This window comes from Balaenoptera acutorostrata, chromosome 15 (assembly GCF_949987535.1).
Source record: "Balaenoptera acutorostrata chromosome 15, mBalAcu1.1, whole genome shotgun sequence".
Lineage (NCBI taxonomy): Eukaryota > Metazoa > Chordata > Mammalia > Artiodactyla > Balaenopteridae > Balaenoptera > Balaenoptera acutorostrata.
Genome location: NC_080078.1, coordinates 3026916 through 3045360, shown reverse-complemented (window position 1 = coordinate 3045360; position 18445 = coordinate 3026916). Strand labels below are relative to the sequence as shown.

General features: G+C 48.9%; 1 protein-coding gene across 8 annotated transcripts in view; it reads right to left on the bottom strand.

Annotated features, from left to right (window-relative positions):
* The window catches only part of SDK1 (sidekick cell adhesion molecule 1), an 838709-nt gene that overhangs the window by 201471 nt on the left and 618793 nt on the right, over positions 1 to 18445 (bottom strand). For all 8 annotated transcript variants that reach the window (XM_057528493.1, XM_057528492.1, XM_057528494.1 and 5 more), the window contains exons 11-14: positions 17258 to 17425; positions 15184 to 15286; positions 12314 to 12490; positions 3588 to 3724 (exon numbers count right to left, since the gene is read on the bottom strand). In XM_057528493.1, the coding sequence (XP_057384476.1) occupies positions 3588 to 3724; positions 12314 to 12490; positions 15184 to 15286; positions 17258 to 17425 (585 nt within the window). The remainder of the gene's footprint in view (positions 1 to 3587; positions 3725 to 12313; positions 12491 to 15183; positions 15287 to 17257; positions 17426 to 18445) is intronic.

The following is an 18445-nucleotide window of genomic DNA, read 5'->3' as shown; positions in this document are numbered from 1 at the left end:
TCCACTTGCACGCCACTGAGTGTAGGCCAAATACCATCTCCATTTTAGTGTACTTGCAGCTAAGCTGTTTTTTCTGACCGTTAATTAGCCAGCATGTTCAGCTGCTTCTTAAGGGCACTGGCTCCTAATAAAAATAAGAACCAGATCATTGGCCCAGAAGACAGTGATGGTCTTGCTGTCCGCACATCAGGGAGACGTGGGCTAATCCACTGATAGCAAGTGATGCAGCCAAGGCCGCAGACATGTTTTATACAATTGAAATCAGTATCAGCCCGGAGATAACCATCTCATCCACTTTAGATTCTTTGTGTAATAATCACACTTGGTTCGATCATAACAATAGTGTAGAGTACTCCAGATTCTTCTACACTTCCTTTCCCCTGAAGGAAAAGCATCTGGGCATCAGCCAGCTCCAGGTGGGTCCAGTAGGAGAGCCAGAGGCTGATGAGGGACTAATGACGCCCTCGGTCACTTTCTCAGCATCCTGGCCTGGTCCCCCACATTGGCGTCACCTTGAAAGCCGGCTGTTTCTAAACGCCTCGAGGCTTATGCTCTGGGGCCTTTGCTGATGCTGCCCCTTGTCGTCTGCTGGCCCCGGTCTCCTGGCATGCCTGCCCCTCTGAGGGCGCTGCCCACCTCCCAGCTGGGGCCTCCACACGCCGTCCCCCTACTGAACTCGGGACGTACCTCAGCGGGAGCGCCGTATGTGGCAGGATGTGTTGATGTGTCTGACCAGGTCCCTGCGGTCGGTGGGTTGAGACTGACCATTTCAGCTCTGCGCCCCAGCACCCAGCAGAGTGCCTGGTGCAGGGCAGACGCCCAATCAGGACTTGGTGCTGAATGGACGGATGGACGGATGGATGGATGGATGGATGGATGGAATAAATGACTGCACGTAAGACCTGCTTCTTATTTAGGCAGGATGTCTGACAAAGAACCAGCCGATCATGCAAGTTGTTAAGAAAATAGCTGGTGTGGCATTTTGAAACAATGCCTTATTTTACGTAACCTGGGGGCCATAGAGCACTTCCCTTTTGGCAAATGGCAACTGTAACTTGAGTCCATCACTGGGGACTCCACCGGGGACTGACCCAGTTCATCTGGTGAGCGCCTCTCAAGGGCACACAGACAGTCGAGTAAAACACGGTCCTGGTCTCAAGGAGATGACACCCAGCGGGGGTCACCTCTGCCAGAGCCCTGATGGAGAGCCTGCTCCTGACAGTTCTCTCCGTACAGATCACGTCAGGTCCCGTTTTGCTTACAGGCCACGTGGCCCTGACATCCTCGGGAAAACCTTAACCGCCCGGAAAAGTTACATCAATAAATACTGCCAATCCCTCCCCTCTTTGATCAGAGCTGTTGAACTAAAACTAAGATGGGTGTTGGCTGATTTCCATTCACACCCTACCCTCTCCTCGAGGAAAGAGACCAGATGAGGCAACGCAGAGGACCATGGAGAGGGAACGAGGGCCTGGGCCCCGGGCACCTCAGTCTAAGATATGCTTGGAACCGAAGCCATTGCAGTCAAGGGTGAACATTTAGAAAGCCAGGACATGGAAGTAGAATACTGAAGGGGTTGGGGGAGCCCAATTCAAATACAGGCAGGTCCACAGAGCGGCTTCCTTTAATCCCCGCAGAGACTGACACCAAAGTGCCATCCTGGGTCCACTTTCACCACAAAGTCGCCGCTAAAGCACAAGAGGGAGGGGTCTGCCCCCTAAAACTTCTCTGCAGTGGCCTGGCCATCAGGAAGAGCACAGGCTCCAGAGGCTGACAGCTGGGCGGAGTCCCCTCCTCACCTATGACTGCCTACGACCCTGGGCCAGGGGTTTACGCTCCGCACGTCACTGAGTGACAGGGCCTGCTGTGGTCTGAGCATGTGATGATCAGAAGGGGGACCCATCGTGTGAGAGGAGGTGGGAGAACAGAAGATAATCAGGAGAAACACGTGAGTTCCGTCAACAACCAGACGGAGAGTGCACAGGTCGAGTGAGCTTGGGAAGAGCTGTGGCAGAACCGTAGGCTGCTCTCCCTGAGGAAGTGAGCAGCGCCGAGTCCCTGTGGGGTCTCAGCAGGACAGCCGGTGTGGCTGGGGGGACACTGGGAGAGCAGCACTCCCAGCTGTCCTGAAACAGAGACCCACTTATAATAACGTCACGATGAGACCAGCTGCCAGCCCAGGGAAGGTGACCATCGCAAGAGCCCAGCGACCTGTGGTCTGGCCAGCTCCTCCCTGGGGGAGGCCCCAGGAAGGAGCCTGGAGTAACGGTGGGATGACAAAGGCAGGAAGCCAGCTGCGGCAGGAAGCAGTTCAACGGAGCTGGTGTGTGGAGCACCCTGGCAAGGGGCCAGGACAGGGGAAGCCTGGCCCTTAGGGAGACATCGTGAAACACGGTGGGTGGCACAGAGCAAAACGCAGTGGCCTGGGAGGCTGCCTGGGGGCCGAGGGGGGTGGGTTCTGCTCCAGGCCCTGCTGAATGCATACGGGGGAGGGAGGATATCGTCCAGTTATATTTTAGGAAGGTCGATGTTTCGGCCTGTGTGAGCACGGTTTGGAAGAGAACAAATGTGGAAGGAGGGGACCAGTTAGAGGCTGTGGCACTTGTCCTGGTGAGAGGGAATCATGCCCTGGAGAGACAGAGAGAGGAGAGCAGGTTCCTGCTACGTCCTAGAACGCAGACGGGCAGGGCTGCTGACGCACTGGGGTGGGCGCGGGGTCGGGAGAGGGAAAAAGAAACCCAGGACTATTCCTGGGCTTCTGGCTTGAGTGATACAGGAGTCACCAAGGGGGCAGACACTGAGATTAGAATGGCTGCAGTGATGATGTGGGAACAGTTAGGGTTAAAATGTCAAAAGACACAGTTTGAAGAACCTAAGTGGAGGCATCTGTGAGACAACCAGATTAGAGATGCCAACTGCTTGTGTGGGTTTCCATCTGTGGTCCTGGGGGTCAAAGATCAGGAAAAGATGCCACTGGAAATCACAGGGATGCACGAGATGTCCTAGGAAGAGGTCCTGGGAGAGCGGAGAGGAGAGAGCAGCAGAGGAGAGGAGGGGAGGTGGCCAGTGGGGCTGGAGGGAAGTCCGACGAAGGAGGGGACTGTCTGGTGAAGGATGGTGCCGACGGCCGCTGAGAGGCCGCGGAAGGTGAGGAAGGAGAGGGCCCACTGAGCCCTGAGCAGGACGTCTGCGCCCAAGCCGTCAAAACAGGTTAACTGTCATTGTTGCTGACCCCCAGACCAGCTCCAGGTGGAGGCACTGTTCATGCGTTTCCAAGTTCGTCCCATGCTGCATCGGGTACCCTTGCTCAGGGCGGCCCCTTGGGCACAGCCATCTGGGGCCTCGGCCCAAACCCAGGCTCCCGCAGGAGGCCCTCCAGCCACTCCTCCCGCTGCCCGCCTAGGCTCCCACGCCGCCCTTTAATTTTCCCAAAGCCCGAGCTGTGGTTTTCATTGGAAACTCCGTAAAGCATCGTAAGGTTTTACTAGCTGTTCTGGGTCTGAGCCAGAAGTAAAGGTTAAGGACATCAAGAGCACAGGGAGAAATCTGATTACCGTCCACGGCGACAATGTTGCTTCGTTACTTACTGTTTTCAGACAGCTCCACAATGTAATAAAGAACAGGGCTGTTTCCATCAAAGGGTCGGACCCAGGAGAGCATCACGGTATGGCTGTGAGAAGAATTCAGGCTGGCCAGGAGGTTCTGGGGTGAATGAGGCAGTTCACTTGGATACAAAAGAACAAAAAAAAGAAAAGAAAAGAAAACGCACGTCAGAATTGCAGGTTAGCCTCCTGGCTCTTACGTTGCCTGGTCCTTGTGTGCGATGTTTTGAAAATGGAGAACATCAAACACGCCCCGAACACAAATACTAACTACTCCCTGCCCCCAGAAAACCCTTCAGCATTCACAGCGTGTTTTATTTTCCAAACATAATTTGATTTAATCCCTCTAGTAGGGATTAAACAACTAATGACTCTCACTTAAATTGAGTGGGGAGCGCCAATTTTATACAGTAGACTATTTAATTGAGAAAACTTGGTCAACAGTTTGTTTTTACAGCTAGAGGCTGTTAGTGGGAAGGCAGCAAGCCATAGGATAGGAAAAGGCCTGGGAAATATAATTTACTGTGGAAGTTTCCGACACCAGCCATTTGGAGTTACCAGCCAAAATGCCCATATGTATTCTTGGACAACGGAGCAGCCCCATTACTGAGCCTGCGAGGTTATATTGTCGTTCTGTCTTCTGTTGGATAATGGAGATTTGGGAAAAGCACTGGAAGGGAAATGTGGTACAAACACTAACCGGAACCCCACAGAAATAGTAAACAATGCATCAGCAAGGCTATAGAATGGAAACACAAAGCAAATAAATTCTGGAAAGAAGTTACTAACAGAAAGGGTCTTCATTGGGATTTACTGGTGACGAAGCGTCAAAATCCAGCTGCATAGTTTCTACCACCGACGGGTCAGCAACCTTGCAATCATGAGCGGCCCAGCCCGTATTTAACCTTTATATCTCATGCTCCGGGAGCAAGACTCTGTTCTATGGCCATTAAGAACGGCTTCTCCTCCTACAAGGAGTGCTGGAAAAGGGGAGGCCGGGTATCACCCGCTTCACCCACTAACTAGCTTCTGGTCTCTCTTAGACATCAATGATTGCTAACCCACACAGGTCAGCACAAAAAGCCATAATTATCCTTGATATTTTTAATTTAAAAAATGTACTCATTACACTTTGAAATTTATTAAGCTGTTATGTGCTTGCAGCTACCTATGAAACACAGCTCTCTCTAACCCACCACACCATTTATAAGCAAACTAATATTTCTAAAATAGACTGCGACTTTATTTATTTATTTATTTATTTAACATCTTTATTGGAGTATAATTGCTTTACAATGGTGTGTTAGTTGCTGCTGTATAACAAAGTGAATCAGCTAGACGTATACATATATACCCATATCCCCTCCCTCTTGCATCTCCCTCCCACCCTCCCTATCCCACCCCTCTAGGTGGTCACAAAGCACCGAGCTGACCTCCCTGTGCTCTGCGGCTGCTTCCCATTAGCTATCTATTTTACGTTTGGTAGTGTATATATGTCCATGCCACTCTCTCACTTCGTCCCAGCTTACCCTTCCCTCTCCCCGTGTCCTCAAGTCCATTCTCTACATCTGCGTCTTTATTCCTGTCCTGCCCCTAGGTTCTTCAGAACCATTTTTTTTTTTTTTAGTTTCCATGTATATGTGTTAGCATACAGTATTTGTTTTTCTCTTTCTGACTTACTTCACTCTGTATGACAGACTCTAGGTCCATCCACCTCACTACAAACAACTCAATTTCGTTTCTTTTTATGGCTGAGTAATATTCCATTGTATATATGTGCCACATCTTCTTTATCCATTCATCTGTCGATGGACACTTAGGTTGCTTCCATGTCCTGGCTACTGTAAATCGTGTTGCAATGAAAATTGTGGTACATGACTCTTTTTGAATTATGGTTTTCTCAGGGTATATGCCCAGTAGTGGGATTGCTGGGTCATATGGTAGTTCTATTTTTAGTGTTTTAAGGAACCTCCATACTGTTCCCCATAGTGGCTATATCAATTTACATTCCCACCAACAGGGCAAGAGGGTTCCCTTTCCTCCACATCCTCTCCAGCATTTATGGTCTGTAGATTTTTTGATGATGGCCATTCTGACTGGTGTGAGGTGATACCTCATTGTAGTTTTGATTTTCATTTCTCTAATGATTAGTGACGTTGAGCATCCTTTCATGTGTCTGTTGGCCATCTGTATATCTTCTTTGGAGAAATGTCTGTTTAGGTCTTCTGCCCATTTTTGGATTGGGTTGTTTGTTTTTATGATATTGAGCTGCATGAGCTGCTTGTATATTTTGGAGATTAATCCTTTGTCACTTGCTTCGTTTGCAAATATTTTCTCCCATTCTGAGGGTTGTCCTTTCGTCTTGTTTATGGTTTCCTTTGCTGTGCAAAAGCTTTTAAGTTTCATTAGGTCCCATTTGTTTATTTTTGTTTTTATTTCCATTTCTCTAGGAGGTGGGTCAAAAAAGGCCTTGTTGTGATTTATGTCATAGAGTGTTCTGCCTATGTATTCCTCTAAGAGTTTTATAGTGTCTGGCCTTACATTTAGGTCTGTAATCCATTTTGAGTTTTATTTTTGAGTATCGTGTTAGGGAGTGTTCTAATTTCATTCTTTTACATGTAGCTGTCCAGTTTTCCTAGCACCACTTATTGAAGAGGCTGTCTTTTCTCAATTGTATATTCTTGTCTCCTTTATCTAAGATAAGGTGACCATATGTGCATGGGTTTATCTCTGGGCTTTCTATCCTGTTCCGTTGATCTATATGTCCGTTTTTGTGCCAGTACCATACTGTCTTGATTACTGTAGCTTTGTAGTACAGTCTGAAGTCAGGGAGTCTGATTCCTCCAGCTCCATTTTTTTCCCCCCAAGACTGTTTGGCTATTCGGGGTCTTTTGTGTCTCCATACAAATTGTGAAATTTTTTGTTCTAGTTCTGTGTAAAATGCAATTGGTAGTTTGATAGGGATTGCATTGAATCAGTAGATTGCTTTGGGTAGTAGAGTCATTTTCACAGTGTTGATTCTTTCAATCCAAGACATTGATATATCTCTCCATCTGTCTGTATCATCTTTAATTTCTTTCATCAGTGTCGTGAAGTTTTCTGCATACAGGTCTTTTGTCTCCTTAGGTAGGTTTATTGCTAGGTATTTTATTCTTTTAGTTGCAATGGTAAATGGGAGTGTTTCCTTAATTTCTCTTTCAGATTTTTCATCATTAGTGTGTAGGAATGCAAGAGATTTCTGTGCATTAATTTTGTATCCTGCTGCTTTACCAAATTCATTGATATAGACCTAGTAGTTTTCTGGTAGAATCTTTAGGATTCTCTATGTATAGTATCATGTCATCTGCAAACAGTGACAGTTTCACTTCTTCTTTTCCGATTTGTATTCCTCTTATTTCTTTTTCTTCTCTGATTCCTGTGGCTAAAACTTCCAAAACTATGTTGCATAATAGTGGTGAGAGTGGGCAACCTTGTCTTGTTCCTGATCTTAGTGGAAATGGTTTCTGTTGTTCACCATTGAGAACGATGTTGGCTGTGCGTTTGTCATATATGGCCTTTATTATGTTGAAGTAAGTTCCCTCTATGCCTACTTTCTGGAGAGTTTTTATCATAAATGGGTGTTGAATTTTGTTGAAAGCTTTTTCTGCATCTATTGATCTCTGCACCTCTGCACACATCTCTGTCCTGGGGCTCCACGGGATCCAGTGGTCAAATTCCCACAGCCAGGAAAACCCAGGGTCTACACTCGATTTCAGATCATGCTTCTCAGCCTACATGAGAGCACACGCACTTAGCAGTGACCGATCCAACAGGTGAGTGGACAGCTCTTTCTCTGGGGCTGGAGAGCTTTGTAGACGGTGGGCTGCTCACTGCTCCGTATCTACAGGTCACTCCACAGCAGCCCCCCGTCCAGGCCTGAGCTCAGGAAGTCCTTGGAGCCAGCTTAGGCAAGTCCCTCTATCCAGCCCTCAGAGCTTGATGCTCACCCAGGGTGTGAGTCTGGGAAGAGTGGTTTCTGACGTCCCCCCTCCCAGCACTGAAAGGCCAGCAAGGAGAATACCACAGGGCGTGCCAGAAGTAGGCACACTGAACAGCAACAACGGCAGCCCTGAGCTTGGTGTGGAGGGGTGAGAAAAGACTGTTAAAAAGATTGATGAGACTTAGGAACTTAAGGCAAAGTGGCCGTGAGACATTTAGAACCGGAACCGAGATCTAAAGCCCAGTGGTGCCACGGACATCGCTGTCCGTGATGCAGCTAGAAATAACGAGCCCTCGTCCACTGCTGCCCCCAAAGAGTCCGTGGTCGCCCCTGGAGGACGGCCCACGCCAAGTGTGTTCTTTACAGACATCACAGGACTCAGAGTTGGAAGGAAATTTAGATTTTTTTCCCCCTAGTTCCAGCCTCTCCCCTCCATGGAAATTCCCTCTAGCGTACCTCGTGTCCAATATCACCTGTTTCACAATGCAAAGAACTTTTTAATATGCATTGGAAATGTACACTATTTCTTTAAATGATGTTTCGGTTATCTGGAAAATTAAGCTTTGTGAGATACTTGACTAACCCATCAATAGCCGATAAATGAGGCTTTAATATATTCTGAATCCATCTCAGAGAAGCTCATCTAATAGCGGGAGATTGTGTCCTGCCACCTTCTCCGCCAAGTCTGAAAGGAGATAAATGATCAGCCAGTGACTCACAGACAGTGATTTGCAGACAGGGCGACAGCAGAAAGGCTCTGAGAACATCAGGGACAACGGGGGACGAGGCCAGTGCTGAGTCACTTCGTGATTTAAAGAGGAATCACCATCAGGAAAATGACACCGCCATAATGTCAGAAATGAACGACAACAAAACCTGGGCTGCAGGGGACGGCGATGAAGCGAGGTGTGTTTGAGAGGAACGGCTTGGGGAGAGGCTCGAGAGAAGGCAGTTGGTACAGTGGTGGCCGTAGGGAGCTGCTCTGGTGGGAGAGGGTCGGATAAGTATTTCCTCCGTAAAAGCGCTGTCCCTCTAACGCACAAATGACACCTTGGTCAAACCCATCTTCTCTGACTTCATGCTGAGGATGAAGGCGATGGGGGCCTGATAGCTCTCGAGAGATGGTATTAAATTGTTCGCTCCTTGTTATGGCTTTGTTGGAAGTGGTTTTACTGAAAGAAACCTCTCCCACTGTCTCGGGGTCCGAGTCTTCCAGTCGCTCTGTAAATCAGGTTTTTCTCTGCACTCCGGGCTCAGAAGAATTAGTCTCTGATCTCAGAAGGAAAGATGCAATGCTAATTGGGTCTTTAAATGATTAACAATCAATCCAAAAAGCCTTCGCGCCTGGTCCCTCACAGCAAGAAGCTTTGGGGGTCCGGAGTCATCCCAGAACCAGTTCCTTCCTGTAAGGCCCTAGCAAACTAGTAGGAGAGACACAGCTAACACAACTGGTGACCGGCGTTAATGATGACTGTGTGTTGTTAATTTACCAGACGCATCAGGAGACCCCCTGGAATTGCAGACGCCTCCCCTCTCGGGGAGGGGATGAGGCAGACCCCTCAGAAATTAGTCCTCCTCGGCGGTACCAAATCCCAAACCCATTTCAACCTGGTAAGTGGAGCAGGGCTGCCTCAGACACTGACGGGGCACCTGCTACGCACCCGGCGCCGTTCCGTGCACGGAGGGCTGGCTCCGCAGCAGACAGACACACCTAGTGTGTCAGAGGATGAAAGAGAGAAACTTCCTGGCCCTGGGTGACGGGGAGGGTGCCGCGGATGAAAAGAGGAACATTTTTTATAAGATGGTGAGGAACGGTAAGGGCTGTGTGACTGATTGAGTGTCTGCCCCAAGCTAGGCTCCCGGCCAGGGTTTACAAACAGCGGTCCACTCAAACTTCACCGCCACCCTTTAAGGTAAATGGCAACGTGCCCAGTTTACAGGCGAGAAAACTGAGACTGAGGTGTGAGGTGACCTGCCCGAAGTCACACAGTCAGTGAGAACTGGGGAGGGGTCTCCAGGCCAGCCTCGCTCCGGACAGCCGGTGGCCCTGCGTGGCCTGTGGCTTCTGCCCGCACGGCGCCCCCCCCCGCCCCCCCGGCTGGCACAGCACCAACTACCGAGCAAACCAACAGGAGAGCTGCCAGCAGGCGGCCTGCTTCTGAAAAGCCCACTTGGGTGCTCCTAATTTCTACATTTAACGAAGTAGCTTTTACCTCAAGTGGGGAGGCTGGGGAAGCAGGCTTTCAGGCTCTTCGGAAGGACACTGTTTAGCCATAAGTACCTCTCAGTCACTCCTGCAATGGGGAGATTTTTTGTTGTTGTCATCTGAGTGAGTCAGGGAAATGTTACTGGGCTGGATTTGTCAGTTCTCCGAGAAGCACAAAACACCCTGCAGTCCTGAGTTGCGATTATCATTATTGCTATCGTCATCACTGATGTCTCAGAGTTAAGACCTTATTGGATGTAAAGATACACCGTGCTCTAACCTACAACCTTCCCCATTCATTCTGATTTGGAAGAGTGGAGTGCTTATTACACCAACAATTCACAAGGAACCACTGTCTTCCAAATCAGCTCTGTAACCAGTTGTACTTAAATCGGTTTGAATCACGAATCTGCAAGTATTTCTATATTTAGAGAGGAGGTGTCTTAGCATTACACAAAGCCTATTATTTTATAGATACAGCAACGTTTGCTGAAAAATGTATTTCACTTAGAGGAAATCAAATAAGCAAATACTAGGGGAGATGTGCAAATCAGGAGAACATAAACATTGTGCAGAAGAGAAAGAGTTCGCTATACTGGAAGCACACCATTTGGCTTCTGCTGACAGAGTCTTTATGAAATGCTAACACTTATTTATGTAGTACCAATGATGGATGATCTAAGAGTTCTCAAAGGTAGTTTAAAAATTGTGAATAGCACAGTGCATTATGTGAATTCACTGGTCATGGATGCCAACATCATCAACAATTTTTAAAAAGATCCCCACGTGAGCTACGGATGGAGGAGGAAAGCCAGCTGACCAGAGCTGAGCAAGGGTTGGCCGCCCAGCTCTCGACGGTGGGGGGAGCCCAGGGCACGTGAACATCTAAGGGAAGGTGAGGGGCGTGAGTGGAATGTCCGGGAGGATCGCCGGGGGCCTGCAACAAACACACATTCATTCAACCAACCAACGTGTATTTATTGAACGCCTAAGGTATGCCAAACACTGCCAGGCACTCAAAATGCAGAGCTGTGCCACCCTTCTACTTCAAGAGGGAAGAAGTCGCCCGCGTGATCGGTGCTGACGAGGGTGGAGCAGGTGCTGGGAAGCAGGGGAGAGACAGCCTGCATCCCGGGGGCAGGAAGGGATCCTGCGCTGATTCCCAGAGGACGGGCGCGCCCTTCAGGGGGAGGTGACAGAAGAGCCAGGCCAAGCCGTGGAGGCAGCAGAGGCTGAGGTGCCCTGGATGGGGGCCCGGGGGCCCAGGAGGGCAGGAAGAGCCCAGGGTCAGCGGGTCCAGTGGCGAGAGGCAGGGTGGGGAGACCCCCACTGATCTTCTAGGGCTGAAAGGCAACTGGGTGACCTTCGATCACAACAGGTGACTAACCCCTGCGGAGAACAAGGTCGTCCTGGGGAGAGGCCAGCCTGGAGGCAGAAGGGCGCTTTCCCAGGTTCCGCAGGCCCAGCAGCCGCCTTTCTGGACTCGCAGCTGCCCGTCATTAACCCGTGAAGTCCCACGCATGGGCTGGAGGAGAGCCGCTCGTGCAGGTGTGTGTGCAACAAACACGGGGGGCCCTGGGTGCAGCACCGAGCAAGCGTTTTTCTTTTTCCTTTTGAATTCCCTCAGCCAGGGCCTGGGGATTCAAAGGCAAATGAGACATGCCCCTGTACTCAGAGTGTTCACAGCCTGTTTCAGGGAACGATTTTTGCCTATAGAAGCCTTCCTGGGTCGCAGTGGGCAGAGTCCAGTGGAAAAGACCTCCCAAGCCTCTCCAAGGCCTTTCCTGATGGCCAGCGTGCCCCTGTCGACCAGCGCTGGCTGCTGCCCTGCCAGCCCTGCCCTGCTTCTCTAGTTTCGGGTTTTACTTCTGTGCGTATGGGCTGGGGGAGCATCTTGGGGGGGGCACCATTTTTAAAAAGCAGGTAAATACATGTCGGAAAAACACACTGGGTCAGCAGGCTTTTCAGCTTCCTGCCCGTGAGGGGGGAGCTGTGGGAGGATGCGCTCGAAGCACAGAGGCGGACGCAAGCAGGGGTCCCACGGCCCCCGCCCCCAGCAAGGCCCAGGTGGAGGGAACGGGCGGCGGCTCCCCGCTCCCAGGAGCTCAGCAGACATAACGGGAAGGGCGCGTTTGCCCACAGAGAGGCAGCTGGCTTTCCTGGGAACTGGGGCACCCTGACACTGACCGGAAGTTCTGAGGGGCATCACGTGGAAAAGCGGACCTACTATTACTTACACATGGTGTGGCAAACAGTCTATCACGATATGGGCTCAATGGGGAGAATGGGATAAAAGGGATCAATGAGGAGGAAAACCAATAATTAAACCAATAATTAAACCGTCTAAACCGAGGCTGAACACATTGCAATTTTAAGGTTACCACAGAAACCCCCACCCGGTAAGTGTGCGTGCCTGAGGCCCACGGCAGTGGCCTCTGACCGCTGGCTTGCAACCCGTCACGCGTGTTACGTGATGCTCACGTGGGGAGGGTTGACACTGTGAACACGGAGCAGCGCGATACTCACATCACCTCCAGGCGGGCTGTCCTGGAGTCGTTCCCGCCCTCGGAGATGACTCCACAGGTGTAGTCTCCAATGTCGCCCGACCACGTCTGGCTAATGAGGAGGGACCCGTCCTTCTCCACCACAATCCTGGAGCTGCCAGATGGGGTGATGACCACGTTGTCCTTCTTCCACACGTAGCTGTGGGTCAAGCAGAGAGTCCTGAGTTAGGACCCCGGTCGCTGATCCTTCCCTGTCTGTTAAAAAGCAAGCAACTGGGACTTCCCTGGTGGCGCAGTGGTTAAGAATCCGCCTGCCAGTGCAGGAGACATGGGTTCAAGCCCTGGTCCGGGAAGATCCCACATGCCGCAGAGCAACTAAGCCCGTGAGCCACAACTACTGAGCCTACGCTCTAGAGCCTGTGAGCCACAACTACTGAGCCCACGCGCCACAACTACTGAAGCCCGCACGCCTAGAGCCCATGCTCCGCAACAAGAGAAGCCACTGCAATGAGAAACCCACACACCACAAGGAAGAGTAGCCCCTGCTCACCACAACTAGAGAAAGCCCACACACAGCAACGAAGACCCAACACAGCCATAAATAAATAAATTTATTTAAAAAAAAAAAAAGCAAGCAACTGACGACCTTGTGAGTACAGTAAAAACCACCGAACTGTGCTCTTAAAAGGGTGATATTTAATACTATGTGAATTACATCTTAAAAGAAAAAAAGGAAAGCGACCAGATGTCTTGGTCACAATACAAAGATAGATGCTGAAGTTAAAACAGGACAAAAAGACAAGTGCAGACATTCGTCTGTCTTTGGGTTCAGGACGGGGAGTCTGAGGGGTCCTGACCACCCGTGTCACCACTGCAACTGTACCTCCTGCTCCTGCAGGAAGGTCCCTGGGGGACAAGAGCATAGCCTAGGCAGGGAGCAAGGTCCCCAGGGTGTCCCCGTACACATTTTCTTAAAATCCAGCCATTCTGGGGACTTCCCTGGTCGCAGAGTGGTTAAGAATCCGCCTTCCAATGCAGGGGACGTGAATTCAATCCCTGATCAGGGAACTAGATCCCACATGCCGCAACTAAGAGTTCTCATGCCACAACTAAGAAGCCTGCCTGCTGCAACTAAGGAGCACACGTACTGCAACTAAGAGCCGGTGCAACCATAAATAATATAATATAATATAATATAATATAATATAATATAATATAATATAATATAAAATAAAAATGTTTAAAAAAAAATCCAACCATTCTGGCAGACTGTCCTTAAAACTGCATTTCTTTCTCTTTTAATTCTTTATGACATTTTAGCACATTTTTCTTTTCAAATGTAGACTCCACTAAGAGCCTGTCCAGCCCCTCACTAGTCACGGCTGGATGAGATCAAAGTGCTGGCTTTCCTTTCCAAAGTACTGGATTGGATTTCCAGAATGCACCCAGTTCTTTAAAGGCTTAATGCACACAGAGCACAGACATGTACAAACTGCTCCTCTGGAATTACCCCCAGACAGAGCAGGATTGTCTCCACCAGAAGGAAGTGAATCAGCTGCTCACTTGGGGAGCAGCGTTCAGCGGCCAGTGTCCCTTAGGGTCAGGTGCTCCTCGGGACACAGGGACCCAGGACAAGGGGTGCCCCAGAGTCAGCAGCCTAACTCCTTCTCAGGAAGGAAGCTCCAATTTTGTCTGTTTAATCACACTAAAGAAGCTATAAGAAAATCACGAAGATCTGAGGGGGGTTTCTGGTGTGCCCTTAGGGTAGCAGAAAACTGGCTCCTTTGTCCTTTGTTCCGTGACACTCCCAAGTCCTTTAGAAACGAAATGAATTCTTTCCTAGAATCCTAGAATTCTCCAGGTAATCTCTAACTTGTTGGCTTTCGTTTCTTTGTTTTGCATTCAACATTCTTGTAACAAAAGCAAACTTGGTTTCTGAGCTCTGGGGAAACTCCAGAGAGACAGGTAGAGATGTGGAAATTCACGATTTGTCAAACACCTGCCCAAGAAGAGTGAGAACACAGCTTGGTCTCTGAACCCAGTTAGTAACGTGTCTATACGTCAACAGCTACCTCCCTCTGCTCAGCGCGAAATGTTCCAGAAAGAAGGAGAGCATCTTGATTCTGTCATTTGGCTAACTGCATGCCTTTGGGGCAAAGGCCAGAGTGAAAATACTAGGATGACTGCATCTCTCTTTCTAGATTCATTTTCAAGGCTGGTTCTGAAAATTAGAAACTATTCTGAAAGTGGCAGCCCTTTGGGAAGAAGCTCGCCACCGACAGCCAGCTGTGTATGCTGCCGTGTGTCCACCTGGGCTGTCACGTTCTTCATCATGACCGTCCCCGTCTGAGTCAAACAAAGACAGGTGCCACCACCCACTTCGTGGACCTTCACGTCCTCTGGGTCCCTTGGTTCCCCGCAGTTTCCTCTAAATGCGTTAGATAACCGCGGCTGCCTTTCTTCCATGCGGAGCTCCCTCCCTCCATTACACAGTGGAGCCATCCTTGGAGTAGAGAAAATCCCTCGAGTCTAGCACAGCCCCAGCGCAAACACTGCTGAAATCCCATTCGATCCCTCTGGATTTTTCTCTCATTAAGTATCAGCCTCTGACAAGTACGTTTTACAGATAGTGTATTAACCTTGGCAGAAAAATCATGAAAAGCTGTATTGAAGTCATGAAGTGGAACATAGCTCACTGTAAATAATACATAAGGCTGGAGTGGAAAATGGGATTTGTGTGATTAATGATGGAGCCCAGAACTGTAAGATGCCGTAATCAGGGATCTGTGGCTGGAATCAAAGTTCTTGAAATTCTCCCTTCTCATCTCTACTTCAGTTCCCCAGCTCCCAGAATACTAATGAGCCCCAAATGCTGTAATTGACCGAGCTGACCGGAGAGAAGTGCGGGGGTCGTGGGTGGTCCCACAGTGCAGCGTGGCCGTGGTCCCCTTAATCACCACGCGGTCCTCTGGAGGGTTCACGATGGACGTTCGATCTGGAAAGACACAAGTCGCGACTCAGACAAGATGGCGTGCCTGAGCGTTTCCTCCCTCAGGGGGTGACGAGTCGGTCATCTGACATCAAAACCTCCTAGTTTTCTCTTATCTCGGCAAAACCAGTGTACATGGAAGCACACAGAAACGTTCAGGGAATTGAAAGCAAGCCTGTTCGCCTCTCAGCTAAGGGAGACGGGCCTCCCCCAGCCCGTCTCAGGTCACCCCCGGACCTCGGACACTCTGGAAGGAAACAAGAAGGAAGATCGTATGCAGATGGTTACCAGGTTCTACATCCTGAGGAGAAGTCTGGATTCTTTCCCCAGATTATCAACATTCTGGTAATTTCTACTGTCTACACAGTACGTCATGACTTTGCAAAGTGCTTTCATTTATTCTGTTTTACTTAATCCTCACAACAATCTTGTGAGGGTTGTGATAATCCTTCTCCCAGAGATCAGGAAGGAAAACCGATACTCAGAAGTACAGGGTCTTGCCTGATGCCACGGGGCCAGTAAGCAGCGGGGCCTGGTGCTACGTGCAGGCCTGCAAGATCGTCCAGACCTGCAGCCGCCCGACACTCCACAGCTGCCAGAGCCAAGGCCCCGGAGACGGCCCTGTGGTGTGTGTCCCCACGCTGCACGCCTCTCAGGAGGGCGCTGCTCTGGCACCAGGAAAGGAGACGGAACTTGGAGCCACGAGACTGGGTTCAGGGCCCAGCCCGACGGCTTACCAGGGGGGCATCCAGAGAAACGCCTCTGAGCTTATTAGTTTTCTTGTCTATGAAAGGGGGTGCTGTGATCACTCACGCTGGGACAGAACAGAGTAGGTGACGCCTGGGAAGACCCCTGCAGGCCACACAGCACTGCACCAACCAGTCTAGCGCTATTATAATTCTGAATCTCAGCAGATCCACAGAATTTTCCGGTGAGTGACCTACAGAGATGCAGGCATCAGTTTTCCACAAGATTTTAAATTTATGGTTAATTTTTGGGGACACTGGATGAATCAGATGTGGTTGATAGAATAGACCACCAAATGGAACAAAACCTCTTTTTTAGTGCTTCACAATATTGGGAGGATTTGGATTCATTCCTTTTAAACTTGTGATATTTTTAGAACACCCAATAAATGAGAAAGGGTCATTTATCAAAGCGGACACCAACTATATCATAGGAAATGCTAAGCAGATACGAAATAAAGCACAACAATTTAGTCTTTCCTCAAGGATGGTATTTTAACAAATTATTCACTCAGGCAATTTAAAAATTTCTCTCCTCATATAGATGGCTTTACAAAAATCTATTAGTGAGCACTGACTGTCTCTTGCTTTTTTGAACAATAATTTTTTAGTAATATAGATATGGATGAAGCAGAGAGAGAAAAGTTTATCAGCCAGTGAAGCTAAACACTTGGTAATCCAATCCTTATGTTCTGGAAAACAATTTATCCTGCATTTCAGAAACCCGTGTTATAGATAAAATAAAGAGAAACAAAAGCTGGAGGAACCACAAAGATCCTTCAGTTCACGCCTAACATACAGGAAACATCCATATTTAATATATGAGGAATGTTTTAGTGGGCTATAATGATAGTATAGAAAAAATGCTTTCTCTGGGATTTTCATTCTTGGTCCACTTTTCTTATGTGATGCTTATAAGATTAGCCAACCTATCAGTTTTTTTTATTTGAGCTAGTTTTTGGGGTAATATCCCTACTCTACTGAGGTTAAAAAGTTAATCTTTTCTCTCTCCTGAAACGCCCCCATTAAATCTTTGAATACATTTTCTAATTATTCTTTTAGAAGCTGAAAAATTAATTACTCAACAGATTTCTCCAAATTAGTTGTAAAAATAATGATTCCCCTTTGATTGGATTAGCGAGTCCAAGGGCATATTGACATCCCCAAGCACAGACGACACGCTGATTAAACCGTTATTAACAGAGAGCTCCGCACGGGCTGTGGTCCTTACTCCACACGGTGAGCGTGGCAGACGCGTTCAGGGAACCCTCGGAGTTGGCTGCACAGCAGGTGTAGTTACCAGCATCCTGGATTAAGACAGGGGTGATCTGCAGACCCCCAGACTCAAGGAGCATGAACCTGGGAATCCGCACGGAGCCGCTGGCCAGAATGCGGTTTCCTGAGGACGACAGACAAAACAGCAACGTGAGGACTGCAGCGTTCGAGAGAAGGTAATGCTCTGGCCGCACCCAAGAAAATAATGTGAGGAAATAATCAGAAGAAAGTGGAAACTTTATGCACAAAAGTAACCAAAGCAGTTTGCTTTAGCGTTAATTAGAATAACAGAAACCAAGAACATCCTAATTGTCCAATATTGAGAGATTTGGTTACACAAATTATGATCCATGTATGTGATTGTTTCCTTTGGGTGACTGATTTTGAGTTTTCTTTATATGTGTATGCATTTGAAAAATTTCTCTACAAAGCCATTATTACATTCTAAATCAGGAAAGACAAAAAGAAAATATATAAAATGAAAGAACCCTTCTTTCTGATTAATCTGTAGCTTCCCAGATCTTTATGTCTACAAGCCACGGCCCCAGTGCACGAGTCATACCTTTGAGAGTTGGGAAGCCACCGAGTGGTTTTCTGGGAGTGAAAAAAGATGTTAAGTTTTGAAGTTTCCACCCAGATACAGCCCACTAAGCATGACCAGTTAATCTATGAGGATGAACCCAACTCAGCCGGGGTTTGTTAAGGACAGACTATGTGTGCTGTTCATTTAATGGGAGGTGTGCTGAACGTGTAGACAGGGCTGCAGGGGAGCTGCAAAGAGCCCGAGATGTGACACCACTCTTCACAGGAACTGGTACTACAGTCGGATTAAGAGCGCCACACACGTCAAACTGCGGAGGATGCAAGCGATCCTGTGCTAGAGCAGCTTTCTTAGAAATGAAGGCGGATGTAGTCTTAACTGTGAATATTACCAAGGAAGCACGCCTTCATTCACAAAGGGGAAGCTGCAGCTGAAATCCAGAGCCCGTCAGGCCCGGGGCACCCGGTGAAGGGCTTGACGGAGGAAAGCGCCGTTCGCACGGTGTACAGAAATGTGCTTCCTCTTCTAGGCTGTGAGCTGCACAATAAGGGGTCTTGGTCGTCTGACCCCTCCCCGTGCCCCTAGCATCGGCCCCGGTGGGTG